Genomic DNA, 19,411 nt, shown 5'->3' on the forward strand with positions numbered 1-19,411 from the left:
CTCCCTTACCTGCCAGACACAGAGTGGGTCCTCAGGAAGTTTGAGTGACTCCGCCTATAGAATGACCAAATGAATGCTAAACTTCGCAGTGAGAAAAAAAGGGTCATCTGTAGATTAAAAGAGACTTAAAAGGCATATCGATGCCATGTGTGGACGTTGTTTGGATTTTTATTCAAACATAGAAGAGGAGTCAGTTGGGAAAGTTGACCACTGATGAGCTATCTGACCATTTTATTTGCCTTGCGCCTTGTTTTCCGAAACTTTTAACATCGTCATCGTTTTTACAATAAGAGATTTTACATTAAAATCCAGATTTCCGGCTTATTTTGAAAAAAATGGGAAGATCTGGCCACAGATAGGCCCATCTCCTCACTCAGCTCCCACGGGCTGGGGTGAAGGCGTGATTGCTCTCTTTCGGTCTTCAGGTCCAGAAATAAGAGCCAATTCTTCACGAAGGCTTCTCTGAACACCCCAACCAAGTGATTTTTCATCCCTCTGAGCTCTTGGAACACATTTTCATTACTCACCCAGCTCCCAGCAAACACTGCCCGTATTTGTTTTTTTGTAAACCTCTTAGTGCCCCTCCTCCCCACCCCCTACACCTGGGCGGAATTAAGGCCTTTAAAGGCTCTAAATGCTGAAAAGATCATGGAGGGTGTCTCCCTGTGTGTACTTTCAAATCAAATTTTATTTTATTCAAAGTGGTGGTATTTACAGGTCAGCTGAAGCCACACTTTCTAGATTAAAAATACTCTCCAACTTCTGATTTTGAAAAATTTCAAACCCACAGAAGAGTTGAAAGAATAGTAAAACATGTATGTAACCATCTAGATTCACCGATTTTTAACATTTTGTGATATTTGCTCTTTTTTCCCTCTGAACTGCTTGACAGTAAGTTTCAGACATTAAAATGCTTTGCCCCTAAACTCTTCAGCATTTATTTCTTAAGAAAAGGGACATTTTCCACAGTATCATTCTGATGCTCAAGAAATTTGACCTTGATACAATATCATCTAATACATGGTTCATATTCAAATTTTCCCCATTGCCCCAATAATCAATGCTCTTTTAAGCTATTTTTTAAATCTAGTTTCTTTTTTAAAAAAAAGATTTTACTTATTTGACAGAGAGAGAGCGCACACAAGCAGGGGGAGCAGCAGAGGTAGAGGGAGAAGCAGGCTCCCCACTGAGCAGGGAGCCCGACTAGGGCTTGATCCCAGGACCCTGGGATCATGACCTGAGCCAAAGGCAGATGCTTAACCCACTGAGCCACCCAGGCACACTTTAATCTAGTTTCTTTTTTTTTTTTTAAGATTTTATTTATTTATTCGACAGAGATAGAGACAGCCAGCAAGAGAGGGAACACAAGCAGGGGGAGTGGGAGAGGAAGAAACAGGCTCATAGCAGAGGAGCCTGATGTGGGGCTCGATCCCAGAACGCCGGGATCACGCCCTGAGCCGAAGGCAGACGCTTAACCGCTGTGCCACCCAGGCGCCCCTTAATCTAGTTTCTAATCAAGGACCATGCCTCACACTTGGTCTCTTTAGTCTCCTCTGATCCAGAACACTCTCTGGTGTTTGTATTTAATCTTTCATGATGTTAACATTTTGAAGCATCCAGGCCAGTTGTTTCATAGAATATACCACAGTCTGGATTTGTCTGAATTTTCCTCATTATTAGATAAGTTCAGCATCTCACAATGGGTTCAGCATTTTGACATTTTTGCAAAAAACCATAAAGGTGGGCCACCTGGGTAGTTCCGTCGGTTAAGCATCTGCCTTGGGCTCAGGTCATGATCCCAGGGTCCTGGGATCAAACTCCCCCCCCGCCCCCCCCCGTGGGGCTCCCTGCTCAGTGGGGAGCCTGCTTCTGCCTCTCTCTCTGCTGCTCCCCCTGCTTGTGTGCTCTCCCTCTCTCTCTCTCAAGTAAATAAATAAAATCTAAAAAAAAAAAAAATCCATAAAGGTGATGTTGCATTTTTCTAGATTGTCCGTTTGTGAAGTTCCAGATAAATTCATCAAAGCTGAATTTATGTGTATCTGCTTTGCTGGTGCCTTAATCACATGTGTGTCATAGTAACAGTCATGGCGACCATCACATGCATCATGCAAAACGTTGGTCTCTGTGTACACATAGGAGCAGGGCTCTGGGTACTTTATAATGCCAAACTCCCTCTTCTCCACTCCTATCCCACTCCCACCCTACCCCCAACTCGCACCACACCCCCACACTCCTGCCTCCACCCCCAGTATTTTTTTCCTCCATCCTCAGTATTAACCTACAACTTCACCAAGACTTACTGTCCACTCTTTAAATTTGCTAAATCTGTAGGTGTAATATGATATCTTGTGGGTTTTGTTTGTATTATCTCAACTACTAAAGAGTTTGAGCATCTTTTCTTAACCTTTATTGATCATTTGTGATTTTTCTCCTGTGGGAGACCCGTTTATGCCTTTAGCTCATTTCTTGGAGGTTGTCTTTTCCTTATGTATGTTTAGATCTTTGTGCATTCTGGATGCTAATCATTTATGAACTATATCTGTATGAATCTCCAACTTTCATGAAACAGTATTGCTTAAGGCTAAACACGTGGAGACTACTGGTTAGACATTTTGGGTTCAAATTCCAGTTCTGATAGTAACTGTGTGACTGTGAATAATTTAACTTCTCTCTGCTTTAGTTTCCTTATCTATGAGATGGGAGTGATAATGGTACCTACTTTGTCAGGTAGCAGGGGGATTAAATGAAGGAATATGGGTAACACAGAACAGTGCCTGGCACATAGTAGGAGTCAATAAATGTTTGCTGTTATTAGCTTCTTTCATTTTACGGCTCCCATGTAATTTTGAGATACAGAGGGCTCATCAAAGTGTGTGTCCCACAAGTGGCCTCTTGCCCCATACCTACAGCCTCATCATAAACTGCTTCCCTACAACCATGTGCCACACCACATTAATAACAGGGGTGACTCGACCTTGTACAGGCGAGCACCCAGGAAGTGATGTCAGCCCCTCAAAGGTGCATCAGGCGAATTTTTTCCTTGTGAAGGGGAAAACGTTTTGCAATCTTGAAGGGCCTCCTCCAAAACCTAGAGAGATTGATGTCAGTAAGCCCTCTCCTTCACTGTAAAGACCCACAAACACCCTAGAGATAATTCATGCAACTTTGAGTGTCATGATTTATTTTGCAACAATTTAAAGAAAGGCTCTACTCTTGATTGGGCCCCTAACACCTCACAGGAATTTCTCTCCCCCCCCCCAACCTGTCTCTGGGCTTCTACCCCCTAACTTGGGCCTTTCTGTAGTGTTTCAAAGACTAGCAAACTCGGCATACAAGCGCACCCAGGAGGCACTCAGTATAATGCTCCCTAAAGGAACGAAGGAACAAACGAAGAAAGGAAGGAATGTTACTGCGTTGCTATGTAGACGGGATGAAAGGAAAAAAGGAATGTTGGATGGCCAAGCCGGCTGATGATTGGCTGGCTCCCCGCACAGGGATGTGAAGAGAGCCTGGAACGTACGAGAGGGTTTCTTTAGACCGGGAGGTCCCTGCCCAGCAGGTCACGAAGTGGTGCCTAGGGAGCAGCGCTGCAGAGTTTACGGGTCCCAGGCGGGCGCCGGGGGTTCGCGGGCCCCGCCCCGCCCCGCCCCCCGGCGCCGCGGCCAAGGCCGGCCAGACGGCCGCGCCGGAGCCTGCGCACTAGGCCCCCAGCGCCACCAGCGGTTCCAGACGCGGCGGCTCGGAAGATGGCGGAGCGCGCGGGCGCCGGTGGCGGCACATCCCTGAGGGGGATGCGCGAACGGATGGGTGAGAGGCTTGGCGGCTCCCGGGGGAGCTCGGGCCCGCGCGGGAGGCGGGCTTCTCGCGGCCCCGGGCACTGTTGGGGCGGCGCGGAGGGCGCCAGAAAACTTTACTCCGGGGTGGCCTCGCGCCGTCCTGTCCTCCCCTCACCCGCCCCGGAGTTCCCCTGGACGGGACAGGGAACCGTTGTGGGACGGGGGTGAGTGGGGGAACGGCCGGCCGGCACCACCGACGGCCGAAGTCCCACGGCCAACGGCCCAACGGTCGCCGCCACCGGCCGAACCCCGCGGGCGGGGCGCGAGGGAACTAACGGGCGCTGTGGGAGCCGGGGGGGGGGGTTGGTGGAGGAGTCTGGGACCCCGGACCCCGCGGACGGTCCCGAGCTCCGCCTGCCGTTGGGGGGCGGTGGACGCTGGCGCAGCCGCCGAGCGGACGCGCCACAGCCGGGGATGTGCGGGCGCCCGCCCAGACCCCGCGCGCCGGGGCAGCTCTTCCAGGCGCGGAGAGTCGGGAGTTTTCCCTCTGCGCCGGGCGCTCGCGCTCTCATCCTCTCCCACAGTCGCAGTCCTTGCCTCTCCCAAGGGCTTAATCTGCCGCACCCTCCAGGTCAATGTCCGGTGAGGACGGAGCCTTGGCGGGGCGGGGGGGGGGGGGGCCTGTTGCTTTGAAAGTTGGAAGAAACTTTTCTCCGCTCCTCCTGATTTGCCTGTTGTAGCACATGACTTCGCCAAGATGTCACCTTCCGTGGGACATCTTGCAGACCCTAGGCTGCAATGAACGGGAAGCAGCACTTCAGTGTGCTTTCTCCTAAACTGATCCCAACGCCAAAATGCCCCCCCCCTCGTTAATTTTATAAAATTTGGCAGCGCATTGCTTAGCCCACGAGTCTGCTCCGCTAGCTGAGCGAGGTGGTATTTCTCGTTTGTGGGAGGTTACTTGGTGTTCTCAGGCTAGTTTCCTATTATGAACTTGAATAAAACGAACTTGATTGATTTTTACTGAAATCCTTAGGGATTTTTTTCATTTGCAGTTGAAAAGTTGGCTGCGATTGGGAGGCTTTATGTTACTTCAGAATACTTCGAATCAACTCCCCAAATGTATCAGAAACAAATACGCTTTCATCTTTACCTAGAGTTTACAGTAAATTCGGATTGTTTTATTGCTTGTTAACACCTAAGGCTCTCTGCCATTGGTTTATTTCAGTGTTTAAAGTAACCAGCATTATGGATAACCCCCCTCCCAAGCATTTTTGGATATTGAATGTTTTGAAGTATTTTAAAGTCTTGTATGAGACAGTTGCTTGGATTCACAGTATTTCAAGCCAGAAACTTAGTCATGCAAAAAGGGCTTAACCCAGAACCCTAATTGACCTCCTTGCTGCCCATTTCCTATTAGGAATTGAAAACATCACATGTCATATGTTAGACTTTTCGCAGAGTATCAGCCTAACTAGATTTGCCCTCATGGTCTCAGCGTTTTCCTGAAGGGGACAAGGAGTCATTGAAGTGTTTTGCCACTTTGTGGCAAGTGAAATGCCACTGTGACAGTTGCTTCTTTTTATTCTTTTACCCAAGTAACCGTGAGTAGCCCTGAATCTATTAATCTGGTCAATTTCACTTCCTGGTGGGAGCCTGGCTTCAAGAGTTAAAACATTGTCCCTGAACAAATAACTTCTTCGGGTGCGTGAATTATGTACATTCATTGAATTATGTTTTCTGTGCATAGCACCGTGCTAAGATTGTAGCATACTGAAGAAGTACACTTTTTAAAAATTTTTATTTACTTGAAAGAGTTTAAAAATTTTTATTTACTTGAAAGAGAGAGAGGGCGAAAGCCTGAGCAGGGAAGGGGGATGGGGAAAGAGCAGAGGGAGAGGGAGAAGCAGACTCCTCGCTGAGCAGGGAGCCCCAAGCGGGACTCCATCCCAGGACGCTGGGATCATGACCCAAGCAGAAGGCAGATGCTTAACCGACTGAGCCACCCAGGCGCCCCGAAATAACACTTCTTTTAACAAAACATGTGTTTTATATTTTTGTACGTGATTGTTTTAAGATAATTTATGTGACTGTTTCAACCTGATGAGCATAGGAAACTTTGCCACTGACTTGTCACGGTTCTTGTTTTTCTAAATTCACAAGTAATTTCTAAGTTTAGGATAAGTTACTCAGAATACTTTAAGCAAATGCAGGAAAAGCTACTAAGATTGAGTCAGATCATTATAGAATTTTAGAGCTGGAGAAACCTTAAGGTTCTCAAGTCCAGCACCCAGAATCCCAGCTGTAAAATCCTGGATAGCTTCTACAACTTGAATATATATTCTGATTAGCTTAATATTTTTCCAAGTAGCCATTGCACTGTAGACAGCTCTGAATGGTAGGAAACGGTCTGTAATTTACTTTAAGACATGCTATCTTTGAGGAATTTTTTTGTTTTGTCTTAAGTTTATTTTTTAGTAATCTCTGTACCCACTATGGGGTGCAAACACAGGACCCAGAGATTAAGAGTCGCATGCTCTTCTGACTAAGCCAGCCAGGTGCCCCAAGATGTGCTATCTTTGGATTTGATCTAGGGATCTTGAAATCTCAGCCCTATGACTTTGTTGCTGTTTTAGGCAAAACTATGTGAATCTGTCTTATTTTGGGGTTCCCTAATTACAGATTTCTTCAGTTTCCTTTTTTAAAAAAATAATTAACCACCCTTCTCCTTGCCTAATGACTGTCCTAACGCCATGAGGAGAGATCCTTGGTATGGGTGGAATGGATCTGCCAGGGACCACACCACTTTCAACTGCTCAACTTTGAATGAGAGTGGATGGAGGACAGAGCCAGCAGCTGTGGGAAGAGAGGTCAGGTGTTGAGCTGCTGGAACAATCTACCGCTAGACCCTCCCAGTGCACTGTATCCCACAGGAGCTCATGCTAGGAGTTTATGGCAATTGCTGCTGCTTTTTCTGTTTTCCAAATAACAGTGAGCTGCACTAAATCTGTTAATCTGTAACAATTAGTTTCATAGTATGGTGATTCTCTGCCATAGTCATAGCCATTTTATTAAAAAAAAAGCAAACCTTTCAGTCATTTTTTTGCAATCTATGCCCTTTGCTACCTAATAAAAATACTAGTTTATGTAATCTAATATTTCTGATGAGTACAGAAGAAAGGATCTTGGGGAAGAAAGGTCATGGTGAGGTGGGGCTACAGATGTTACATTGAATTCTGAGTGGATAGCAAGAGCAACAGCTGTGGCCGACAACATAGAACTGCTGAGTAAGTATTGGGATGAGTATTTATCATTGGCATCTCATGGGATTAAGCATTTTGAAGTGATTGTGCAGCTTTAGGAAGAGCATTACCATTCTTGAACTAGTTGTTATGGAAAAGTGTTCTGGTGACACAGATCCAGTGTGTATTGGGTGGGGGCGGTGACAGAAGCAGAAATTTCCACTATATTGAAGTTGGTAATGAGCTAAAATGCTTTATGTCCAAAAGAAGCCTCAAAATTTGAATGACATCTTTTAAAAAAATTTATTAAATGTAAAACATTCTTTAACTTTGGGATCCTTGGTGGTGCCTATTTTTGGTTCATTTCGTTCTGAGGCTTTTATTGGGCTGGATATACAGGATGATTGAGTTTTTAATTAAGTTTCCCCTTGTAGGAGGAGAATGATTTTCTTGCATTGTCTCTCACATGTTTTTTTTCTAAGTTTAGGCCTTTCTTAGTCACAGCATATAGTGCTTTATTTTACCATATTTCCATTGCTGTATTTTCAAAGTATAAACCCAAACACCTATATTTCATTTACTTATTGTTGAGTCAACATTTAGATCTTAATTCCTTCTTTGTGATATTTTATTTTATTTTTTTTAAAGATTTTATTTATTTATTTGACAGAGACAGAGACAGCCAGCGAGAGAGGGAACACAAGCAGGGGGAGTGGGAGAGGAAGAAGCAGGCTCATAGCAGAGGAGCCTGATGTGGGGCTCGATCCCAGAACACCGGGATCACGCCCTGAACCGAAAGCAGACGCTTAACTGCTGTGCCACCCAGGCGCCCCTCTTTGTGATATTTTAAATAGAAGTAACCTTAGAAGTAGCAGAGGTGGGAATAAAGAACTATGTCGTATAAAGGTTAATGTGGGTTTTGTACAGTTTGGTCCTTGATAAGAAGTGAAGTTGCTTCTTAATCTACAACTGAATCAAGTTCTGGCTTCACCGGTTACTACCTGTGTGATCTGGGAAAGTAATGTTTAACTGCAATTTTTCTTATTTGTGAAAAATAGGGAAAATAATATCCACTTTATAGGATTGTTAGAATTTAATGAAGTCATACAAATGAAAAGAATTTCTTAAATGGTGAGGTGATATACATTATATGTTATAGCAATTTTTAAGAAAGTACCATAAAGATTAAGGTTCATATTTCAGTTTTAGTAATAAATTCTATGCATTTTCTTAACCTCCAGGCAAAAGGTAACTTTTTTCTTTAAGATTTTATTTATTTGAGAGAGAGAACATGAGTGGGGTGGGCAGAGGGAGAGGGAGAAGCAGACTGCCCCCCCTTAGCAGGGAGCCAGACACAGGGCTCCATCCCAGGACCCTCAGATCATGACCCACACTGAAGGCAGACGCTTAACCGACTGAGCCACCCAGGCGCCCCGCAAAAGGTAACTTTTAAGTGTAATTTGGGATTCAGAATTAGTATAGGAAGTACAGAAATACTGTGGTATACTTAAACCGTACCTTACTGTAGCTTTAAAATGAACAGTAAGGGAATTCCCTCATTCAACGGAGTTGAATAAAATACTCTGTTAAGTTCAGACATAAAGACTTTCTCCCATTGCCTGGACATTTTAAATAACTTCTAGAGCTTGTCCTTTTGGTGAATGTATTTCTTGCCAGTGGGAATTTGAATACGAAGTTCTAAAAATCAGACTTGATATTATTACCACATTAACCTTTAAATTATTTAGTTCATTATTCCCACCACAGCTAATTCTGAGGTTACTACTGTTTAATAAGATCTTTAAATATGGTAAAATTGTACATTTCGAGAGAAATTGTCCTTATGGTCAGGTAATTTGTGCCAAAATATGAACTTTCTTTGGGACTCTAAGCAGGAAAACAGAATGTGCAAAACCAACTGTTGTTTTTTCTGTGCTCATGTAGAGATGTTAAAAGCGGGAGAGAGTGTGTAGGAGGGTTTAATTAATTTATAGACTATATTTAAGAATTCTTCCTAATACACTAGTACTCAAATTCAGAGGATAATCTGTGGTCCATAGAATTGCTGGTAATTGAACTATGAAGGAAGCTGAGAACAGTCTAATCTTCAAATTTAGCTAAATCATGGATTATCTGAGCTGTTAGGTCTCTGGGGTGAAAAAAAAAAGCATCCCTTTCCCCTTTTGAAATAGTGGTCCCTATGGCAGCAATTATGATGTCACTATCAAGGTTACTCTGTAAAATGACTCCCAGATACCTTTCCTCAGTGGCAAGGAACACCTCAGAGTCTTCATTCCTTAAGGACAATGACCCCTACTCTGTTCCTTTCATTATTTTAACTGCCCCTCTTCAACTGTTGTATTTTTTCCTAATATATAGAAAACAGAACTGTATGTGGTATCACGGGGCATTTTTCCTGTGCTTTCACAAAGGTGGAGGAGAATGTACAGACTTAATCTCCAGAGCCTTCCGGAAGATGCCCAGCATTGTGGGGCATTTTAGATACAGCTATAAATGGAATTAAAGGGCTCGGGAATCCCCTATAATAATTGGTGTGTGTATCATCCTGGCATTTGTTTTTCTTACTCTCCCTCAAATTGTGATCCCCTAATCTTGTATTTCACCGTTATTGAAGTTTATTTACCACTTTTTGGCCTGTTTTACAAGGCATGTGTAAATTTATCTCTGTTTGCCTGACATTTTTCTACCTAGAATAATACTATCTCAATGGAAATTCCTTGAGTGCTTCTCCACCTTCACTGCATTAGAATAGAGCTTTTAGCAACTGGAAATGCCTGGGCCCCCACCCCAGACACTGGGGGTGGGGAAAGGCAGGCATTGCTAATATCTTTAAAGCAATGTAGGTAAAGAAAACCCCACATCTAGGTAATTTGTAAATGAACTTTTTAATATTGGGCCCAGTCTCTGAGGATCTCACTGTTGACACTTCTGCTTCCAAATTCAGATCCGTAAACACCAAGTCTTCTCTAAATTCTCAGTTTATGGTGAAACAGTTCTTCCAATTCTGTGCCAGCTCAGTTTTTCCAGTACTTGGTGTAATGTCTTATCTGAGACATTTTTGAAAGCTATTAATCATTAGCTCCTACTCATGCACAAGCCCGTGCTGCCACTCCCGCTGACAACTCTAAGTCCACAGATAGGCTGGCACATGCACAGTAAACAGCTTTAATTCTTTCTTAAACTGTTGTTGAACATCATAGGTACTCAGTATGTCTTTGTTGTTGATGTGGATTAATCTGTCGTGATTTTGCCTTCTAGATGAAAGATGGTATTCTGTATCATCAAGGACGATTGCCTGGGCTTTGCCTCCCCCTTTATTAACTGTTCGAATAAGTTTGTATTCATAGTATCTAATCCCTTCCCTTTATCTCCTTGTATTCCAGTTGCTGCTGCTCATGCCATTGCCGAGGAAAGGAGGAGTCAGAGTGGTTTTAGCACTGTTCCATCTCAATCTTCAAATATAAGATCAACTTTTAAACCAGGTGTAATATCTAGAATGCTTTTTGATAGATGTCAGAGTATCATGTCACTAAAATTGGATCTATTAATGCCTTACTATATTTTCCTATTTTGTTTTTAGTAATAGATGGGTCCGTGCTTAAAAATGATGTGAAGCAGAGGTTGGCGAAGGAGCGCAGAGAAGAGAAGAAAAGACAACAAGAAGGTTTATTTTAGACTTTTTTTAAAAAAATGGGAATGAATGAATTTTCTGTCAAGGTTGTGTATTTTCAGAGTGATTTTACCTACTTTTCCTGATCTGTTTACATCATAGATTATATTTTTTCTAGGATGTATTACATTGTTTTCAATAATTATACTAAGGCAGATAAAGAAGGCCCGTGAAAAATACTTGATTAAATTGTTTAATTTTTGAAGTAGTAGTTTCTGTTAGCTCTAATTTTCTGAAAACTAAGGTATGAAAACTTGAAACATTTGTAGAAACAAGCAGAATGGGGTTTCAATAAAAATGACTCTAAAAAGGAAAATGAAGTTGCTAGTAATCCTAACATAGGCTTCTCAAGTGTAAATTAGGATCCAAAAGAATAGTCTTTTTACCCCTCAAGAGAATTTCTCTGGTCTTTGAAATCCCTTGACAAAACTTGTGCTCAGCTTCATTCAAATGGATATCATTTGTCTTTGTTTCGGTGAGGAGTTACTTCTTCCTGGAGCTCTTCAGGAGAGTATTTTAGAACTGCATAGATGATCTCCAGGCTTTAGTGAGGGGAAATTTGAAATAGGAAAATACCATGCTGTTTCATAGTGTGGTGTCTGACTAACTCCATGAATGTAAAACTGGCATGCTTAAATACGGTCTGCATAGATGAGGCCTTTGAAAGAAGTTTCCTAGTAGAAGGAAAAAAAAAACCATGCTGGCCATGTGTTTTCTTTTTAATTCTTATTTTAATGTATATAGCATGTTAATCTGGTGGGGTTTAACTTCAGCGCAAATCAGCGGAAATATCACGTGAAAGAAAATATTTGTTTTTAATTTGGAATTTTAGTTTGGACAGGATATGAGGGTCATCTAAGCCATCTCCGTTCTCTGGAGTTAAATGAACAGCCGGTGCAAACGATTCTTCAGTGGCCATTCTCGTGCACTTATATAATCTTTTGTTACAAGCATAGGTCATGTTATTTTTAAGAAAGAGGGAGATATATTAACTTTCTCCTTCTTCGTGAGTGTTGTGGAAAACTTAAATATTTTTTTGGCTCTTACACCTCGAAAATGTATTTGGAATATTTCAGCTAATAAGGAAACACAACTGCTTGAAAAAGAAAGAAAGTCCAGGATCCAGTATGAAAAACAGATGGAAGAGAAGCAACGAAAACTGAAAGAACAAAAAGAAAAGGATGAGCAGCGGAGAATATCCGCAGAAGAAAAAAGGAAACAAAAATTACAGGAAGAAAGGGTACAGTACAGTACATGTTTGTTAGCCTGTTAAATCAGATGCCACGCCGTGTCGTCTGCCACTGGAATACTTTTTTCTTAGCTGTTCACTGCCTTTCCTGCCCCCCCCCCCCCCCCCCGCCAAGGACCCAGTCCCAGTTCTCCCTTCTTCCCTTCAGCGGTACAGCCTCTTGTCCCTGCCCTCTCAGATCCCTGAGTTTCAGCCTGCTAGCTGAGATAAAGAGGAGCCTCACAGGCCTGGGAAGAGAGCCCTTCCCCTCCGGGATGCGGCCCACTGGTGTCTCGGCCCAGGGTTTGCTCTGAGCTCTATACCGAGGCCTCGTGTTCACAGTCCCACTGATAGGCCCCCATCTTATTTCTCAGGGCCGCCACTCTGCTTGCTTGAGCACAGGCCAGTGAGATGACAGCGCTTGCGCTCCCATCTGGCTTCCCCTGCCTTTCTGCCCTGTGCGCTCTTCCTCCCTGCTGTGCCAGGGCCCTGCTGCTCTCTTTACCTTCCTGGACTCTTCTGGTGTCTGGCACCGTGTTGGTATGAGTCATTGCCTTCGCGATGCCCTGTCTTTCCCCTCTGTCCTTCTTCAGTCAGTTTGTCTTTTAGGGTCCATACTTGGGCATCTGGCTACCTGTCTCATTCTGTCTGATGCTCTCTGACACCAGATTTGTCTCCTGTAGGTCATGCCACTACTTTACTCGGGATCCTTCACTCCTTGTGAATCTGCCATGTTCTCTGGGACACCGTTCCCTTTCTTGCTGGCGTTTTCTCTTTTGCTTTATTCCGGTGGTTCTCAAGTGTCCCTAACTAACTCTGAGTCTGTCTTCTGGTTCTCCGGCTGACTGAGACCTTTTACTTCCCGAGGCGCCTCACTTTTCCTTCCTCTTTGTCTTGACTTCTCTCTCTCTCTCTCCCCATCTTTGGACTTTCTGCCTATTCTCTCAGTGTGTTTTTATATCTCCCTCTTTTCTTCTGTTGCTCTTATTTTTTTTTAAGATTCACTTATTTATTTGAGAGAGAGCGTGCACAAGAGAGCAAGCAGCACGAGTTGGGGGAGGGGGCAGAGGGAGAGTTCCCAGGCAGATTCCCTGCCAAGCGTGGAGCCCAACACAGGGCTGGATCTCAGGATCCATGAGATCATGATCTGAGCAGAAACCAAGAGCCACCCAGGCACCCCTGTTGCTCTAATTTTACATTTTCTTTTTCTGTCCGTCCTTTTTGGTTTCATTTGTCCCCATGAGGCTTCTTCTCTGTGGGGCTCACTCTTCCTCCTTGTGCACACGATTGCTCTCACACACCTCACCCCCAGCGCCTGCCCCGACTATGGATCTTCCTTATTCTAGCACTGTTCCCATGCCATTTCTTCCATGCCCATGGTCCACTACCACTCTCTCTGTACCTTTCTGTGGTTGCTTATGCTGTTTTTTCATATTCCAGTATTTGATGAACTCTCACTCAGAATTTCTGTTACTCGCCGTGTTCTTCTGTGAAAGAGCTCCTTAATTTACTTCTGTGGTGAAGAGAATGAAGGCCAGAGATAGAGCTATCTGAACTAAGAGACTGAAAGAAAGTAAAACAGAATACTGAAGAGTGGGGGAGGGTCCCTGGAGGAGAGAGACTCCCAGGGACCGAGAGAAAAAAAGACAGTCTTAGAGAAAGAGGAACCTGAAAGAGAGAGCCCAGAGAAAATGTAACAAAATGGCACTGCAGAGAGGGAGGGAGCCAGAGGTGTGGTGGGAGAAAAGAGGCAGAAGGACAAGAAGAAAAGGAGCAAGGGAGAATCAGCCTCACAAAACTAGTGTGGTGGGGGGGGTGGACCCTGGCAGAGCAGGAAGGGACCATGGGGCACTGTGAGCAGCCTGCACATAGAGAGAATGATTCCTTAGAGCAGGGATGGTGCTTCGGAGGGGAGTGTAGACAGGAGACCTGTAGGAGCCATGGATGCTACAGGAACCTGAGAGCACAGAGGGCCAGTGCATTTGGAAGCAGGGGGATAGGGTTCTTACGAATCAGAATTTTGTTTCAATAACACAAGACAATTCACTGTTTTGTCTTTGTTATACTTTCTGGGTTTTTAGTAATTCGAGCAACTTACTTTCTGTTAAAAAATACAATTTTAAAATATTACCATTTGATACATTTTAAGAATTGCAGTTGCTTTTCTCCTCAGAGGATATGGATGAGACTCCATTTTCCTATAACATGTTTATCTTTTCCCTCAGAGAAATGGTGGGGGCATTGTAAGGATGATGTTGCTATGAAACAGTCGTTGTCAGGGAAGAGTAGAAAGCCTCCTGGCCCTGCAGTTGATTTGCTTACCTGAGTAGAGTTCACTGTTACAGCACAAGGACTTGAAATATCAGAAAGGAAAACCATGCATGCCCCTCATTTCTGGCGGTGGGGTTGTTTTGCCATAGTGTGGTGTTTACAGTTGAGTAGCTATTATCCCGAGCCCTTGCAATTAAAGTTGAGGTCAAGGGGCGCCTGGCTGGCTCAGTCGGAAGAGTGTACACTCTTGATCTTCTGAGTTGGAGCTCCACGTTGGGTGCAGAGATGACTTAAACAAAGAAAACTTAAAAAAAGTTGAGGTCAAGACAAACACATCAATTATCTTTTTCTTTTAAACTTTATTATGAGAATTTAAGATGTTACAAACATGGGTATTATAGATGGTTGTGGCATAGATTTCACTTATATGTGTGTTAGTTGTTTTTTTCCCTGCCTGATTCTACAAATAATTTAAGGTGTATTTTATTTTTTAAAGATTTTATTTATTTATTTAGAGAGTGAGCGGGGGTAGGGGCAGAGAGAGAGAGGGAGAGAGAATCCCAAACAGACTCCATGTGGAGCCTGGAGCCCAATGTGGGTCTCTATCCCATGATCCTGAGGTCATGACCTGAGCCAAAATCAAGAGTTAGATGCTTAACTGACTGCGCCATCTAGGCTCCCTGCTTCTCCTTCTCCCTCTGCCTGCCGCTTTCCTTGCTTGTGTGCACTCTCTCTGTCAGATTAATTAATTTCCTAATGATATAAGCAGAGGGAAGCACAGTCTGTTCCTCAGTTCATATCCATAAGATCAAAGCCTGTTATTCAAGAGAAGCATTGACATTGATTGATACCAGAAACATGGTCTTCAATTATTCATTTATTTTTTTGGTCTACATTTTTAACTATTACCTGATGTCTCCCCCCCCCCCCCAGATTTTGCCTGATACAAAAATTTGGTAATGGGTTGGTTTTCTAACTCACAGATGTAAATTATACTAACTGATATAATGAATATGTAAAAATTTGTTGGCATTTATTTTAAATAGGAGAGATTCAAAGCTGTTCTTTATCGGACATTGGAACGGAGCAACCGTGTTGATCATCGTCAAAAAAGATGGTCATGGGAAGGCTCTACAGCCATGAACCCAGAAACCAAAACTGGTAATTAATACAACTGTTAAACTTGAAGTTCACATTCATGTTCCTGTTTAGATATTGGCTATTGCTGCAAGGTTGCATTTACAACAAGGTTTTGAGCTATGTATCTTAAGTGAAAATGCTGCCATGTACTCTTAGGTGTGCACGTAAATTTATGTTTAAATTTGTGTCATTGTAAGATTGTGAAAGAAATTGTATTATTTTATCCAGTATATCCAAAATCTTACCATTTAAATTTGTAATCTCTGTAAAAATGATTAATAATAAAGCTTTATACAGCTTTATCCAATGCATATTTTAAAAACAAATTAAGTCTGCCCCATTTACTAAATTGAGGGTACTATAAATTTTCCTATAAATGGACAGAATTCTACAGTTTCATGAAACCTAAATTTATATCATTTGTAAGGAATGACAGTGAACACCGCACCTAATTAATGCACGTACTCCATAGAGCTACATCATGAACTTACTTTGTTTCAGCTAATGATGCTTTCTTTAAGTATGAGTACAGTAAATATTATATCTTTTCTCAGCCAATAAACGTTCTATATCTACTGAAAAACTTGAACAAGAGACTTCTGGTTTACACAAACAAATGTCTATGTCATCTGGAGGTCCTCAAAATTCTATTGCCAAGAGTAAGTAGTTATTTCATGTGTTCTGCTGAATTTTAAACCAATGAAATAGATTCCTTTTATATCTTTTCACAGTACCACTTATCCTTTAGATTGTGGAACATTTAGATTTATTTCAGAAGAGCACCACCTTGTTTTGTAGTAGATAGAGATGGTCATTACTATTTTATATTTTCATCAGTATTAATCCTTGTTTCATTATTTGTATATGAATCATCGGAGGCGTTTGTTGAGTTCGGGTAGCCCAAACTGAAACATATTTTGACCAAAAGACATTGCCATTACGTGGCACGATAACATGTTATAAAAGTGATTCATATTCTACCTAACCAGGAAATGAAATCCTTTTTCCTAGAGAGTAGCTAGACTGGTCATCCAGTTTCCATTAAGTTTCACGAACATCACCTCATTTAAGGAAAACGTTAGCATATATACAGCAGTGGACAGGTTGACCTGCTTCACATACGTCATACTTGTTATTCATGACAACCTTGTAAAGATAGGCAAGTGTAATTACCTTCCTGGCTTTTTAATTAAGACCCCAAGAAATTCAGTGCTCTTTACTCTGTCATGGTTGTTTATGGCTTATATTTTGGTCATTTGGTAGATGGATCATGATGTTGAAATTGTACATTTCAGTAATAAGCCTGTGTTTTCTTCCAAAGCAAATAAAGTGGTACCCATGTTAATGAGCAAAGCATTGCTAACCTCCGCTTTACAACTCTTCATAGTGCTAATGTGGTGTTCTTTAAAAGAAAAAGAAATGATCTGCTATGACTACCTCATATACCTTTTGCTTCTGGTGTTTGCCCTTTTAATTAGCGTTCCTTTTAAAAAAAATTCTTCCCCTGTCAGTGACCATATCTGGCTTATTGTGCATGGTGCTTCCCACTGATAATTGAAATGGATTAGGTAACCATACCCATCAATCAGTTTTAAAAAAAGTCCTTTCCAGATGCAAAAACAGAAGTGATCTTGGCAGGAAGAAGACACGGCAAACATATTCCACTTCAGTGCCTTATGAATTGAAAAAAAGGGCATAATTATGGTTTGAATTTAAAAACCTTTTTTTTTTTAGATTTTACTTGAGAGCAAGTGAGAGTAAAAGAGCACAAGCAGGGGAGGGGCAGAGGGGGAGGGAGAAGCAGACTCCCCGCTGAGCGGGGGGGGCCCCTCCAATCTGGGGTTATCACATTTTTTCTTCTAATGGTCTAACAAAAGTTGATCCACTTACCACCCTAACCCTCGATAGGTTTTCCCAGAGCACTTATGTGTAGTCTGGGTTCATTTGTAGATTCATGTAGGAAGGTTTTCTTTAGCACCTTCCTTGTCATGTAATAAAATTAATTTATTATTCACCAGTTCAATCCTTTAGAAAAATTAGATAGCATTCATTGCAATGTTGTATTTGTATATTTTCATTATATATGTATATATACATTTATTTTGATATATCTTGTTTCACAGGCATTTACTCTTTCACTATCTAATTGCTTTGAGGAGTTAGCAAATACTTCTTCCACAGACGTGTATGACATTTTTAGTATAATGAGCAAATATTAGTATGCTTTCATTAATAGGCCTCATCCTGTATTAATGAGACTTGTAAAGAGGAGAAACAGGTGATGACTTTTAGGATAATAACTAAATTGCACTGAAAGAGCAATTCCAAGTAACTTTTTAAATGATTTTTTTTACTAGTTTTTAATTCGAGAAGGTATGTGTGGAAGATACTTGGTGAAATAACTTACAGGTACAGTCTGTTGCACACTCTGAAACAATGAATGTTGTAATTAATGATGTCAGGGAAAATAAAATCCATATCGGTGGTGGCTTACCTTTGTAAAATCTCTTGAAATTGAAATGAAACCTGTTTGATCCAGAGAGATGAACATTTCACACTCAAATGAAGTTCATAATCTAATAACCTGTAATATTTTAAGTAGCCCTGTTTTAAATCTTGGCTAATTCAAATTGTCTATTTTTCTTCTGCTCATTTGCTGACTCATAATAACTGTTCACACTATCTTGTCATTTCTTGCAGTATGAAAATAAAGGATGTGTGATTTAATCACATGATTGCATTGATTATACCTCTGGTTCATGCTGTTCAATTACATTATCAGTTCAGGAATTTTCAAATGATGCTACATTGTCAATATGTACAAGTCCCCAGTTTAATTTACAGGTTCCCAAAAGAGAAGTTACTCTTTAAACAGACAGTCTTCAGTATCCTGAGCCAGAATATTTTAGAATTTTCAAGAAAAGTGTTTACACAAACCACGTTTTTCATTAGGTTGCTAAAATTGTGACATACGTGCCAAAAGTTAATGATCATTTTTGTTTAAAAAAATAACCATTATAACTAAAGTATACATTACTTTAGTAATAGATGTCATGGATTGTGTCCAAAATTAAAGGTTGTATGTTCCCAGTTTGGGAATGTTGATCTTGTCAGGTGGTATTAGACACTGTCCTCTTAATTTTTAACTTTTTTTTCTAATTAATTTTATTTTCCAGATAACTTAAAGAGTAAACTAAGTTTGGTTTGGGGATGTAGAATCTCCACATAAGATTTGCTATTTAAATTTTTACAAGCAAGAGTAGAGAAGATAAAAAACATTTGAAAAGAAGAGTGACACACTCCTGAAATAATATATTTAAATAATTTGTAAAAAATAATATTCCTTTGCCTTTGATCTCCAGAAAAAATAGAAAAGAAGAGAAGCTCGTCCTTGAATAGAAGATCTAACAAACTGCAGGCCCCTGTGGAAACTGTACAAATAGAAGAAAAACCAACTGGTTAGTTATTTCTAAGTACCAGTCTTAAATAGTGGTTTAAAAGAGATCTGTTGCAGTTCCTGTGTGGCTCAGTCAGTTGAACTCTGACTCCTGATTTTGGCTCAGGTCATGCTGAGCTTGGAGCCTGCTTAAGATTGTCTCTCCCTGCACCTCCCTACCCCTGTGCTTTCTGTTCTCCTCTCTCTCAAAAAAAGGGATCTGTGTTAATATTTGGTTGCTTGAGAAGTCATTCCTAAAATTTGAAGCCAGAATATCCCTTCTTTAACTAAAAAATGTCCTTTGATGCCATACTTACTTGGCTGAAGCCAAGACTCTGTCTTTAAATGAAATATGTAATTCTGCTGTCATCTGAGCAAGAAGTCTGTAATGAAGCTGAGGGACTAGATCAGAGTGTTGGTATAGATAAAGATTTGTGCTGGAGGACTTGATTCTCTTCAAACATTCCTTAGTGTTCAGAAGTTCTTAAGTTATTGGCCATAATTTGAACCTCAAAGCTTTGCTGTATTGCTTCATAGCATTACCCACATCTGAGGTACTTTTTTAAAAAAAAGATATTTATTTATTTATTTATTTATTTAAGAGCTCAAGCAGGGGTAGAAGGGCAG

General features: G+C 41.6%; 1 protein-coding gene across 12 annotated transcripts in view; it reads left to right on the plus strand.

Annotated features, from left to right (window-relative positions):
• The first annotated feature begins 3,658 nt into the window (after positions 1 to 3,658).
• MAP7D3 (MAP7 domain containing 3) overlaps positions 3,659 to 19,411 on the plus strand; it is a 30,949-nt gene continuing 15,196 nt past the window's right edge. For 7 of the 12 annotated variants that reach the window (XM_026479719.4, XM_026479720.4, XM_026479722.4 and 4 more), the window contains exons 1-7: positions 3,699 to 3,807; positions 10,423 to 10,521; positions 10,620 to 10,703; positions 11,786 to 11,949; positions 15,255 to 15,369; positions 15,903 to 16,007; positions 18,711 to 18,806. In XM_026479719.4, the coding sequence (XP_026335504.2) occupies positions 3,747 to 3,807; positions 10,423 to 10,521; positions 10,620 to 10,703; positions 11,786 to 11,949; positions 15,255 to 15,369; positions 15,903 to 16,007; positions 18,711 to 18,806 (724 nt within the window). In that variant the 5' untranslated portion in view covers positions 3,699 to 3,746. Of the gene's footprint in view, positions 3,808 to 10,422; positions 10,522 to 10,619; positions 10,704 to 11,785; positions 11,950 to 15,254; positions 15,370 to 15,902; positions 16,008 to 18,710; positions 18,807 to 19,411 lie in introns of all 12 variants that reach the window. The other 5 variants (XM_026479721.4, XM_048213552.2, XM_057314893.1 and 2 more) reach the window with 3 other exon arrangements.

The sequence above is a fragment of the Ursus arctos genome, chromosome X (assembly GCF_023065955.2).
Source record: "Ursus arctos isolate Adak ecotype North America chromosome X, UrsArc2.0, whole genome shotgun sequence".
NCBI lineage: Eukaryota > Metazoa > Chordata > Mammalia > Carnivora > Ursidae > Ursus > Ursus arctos.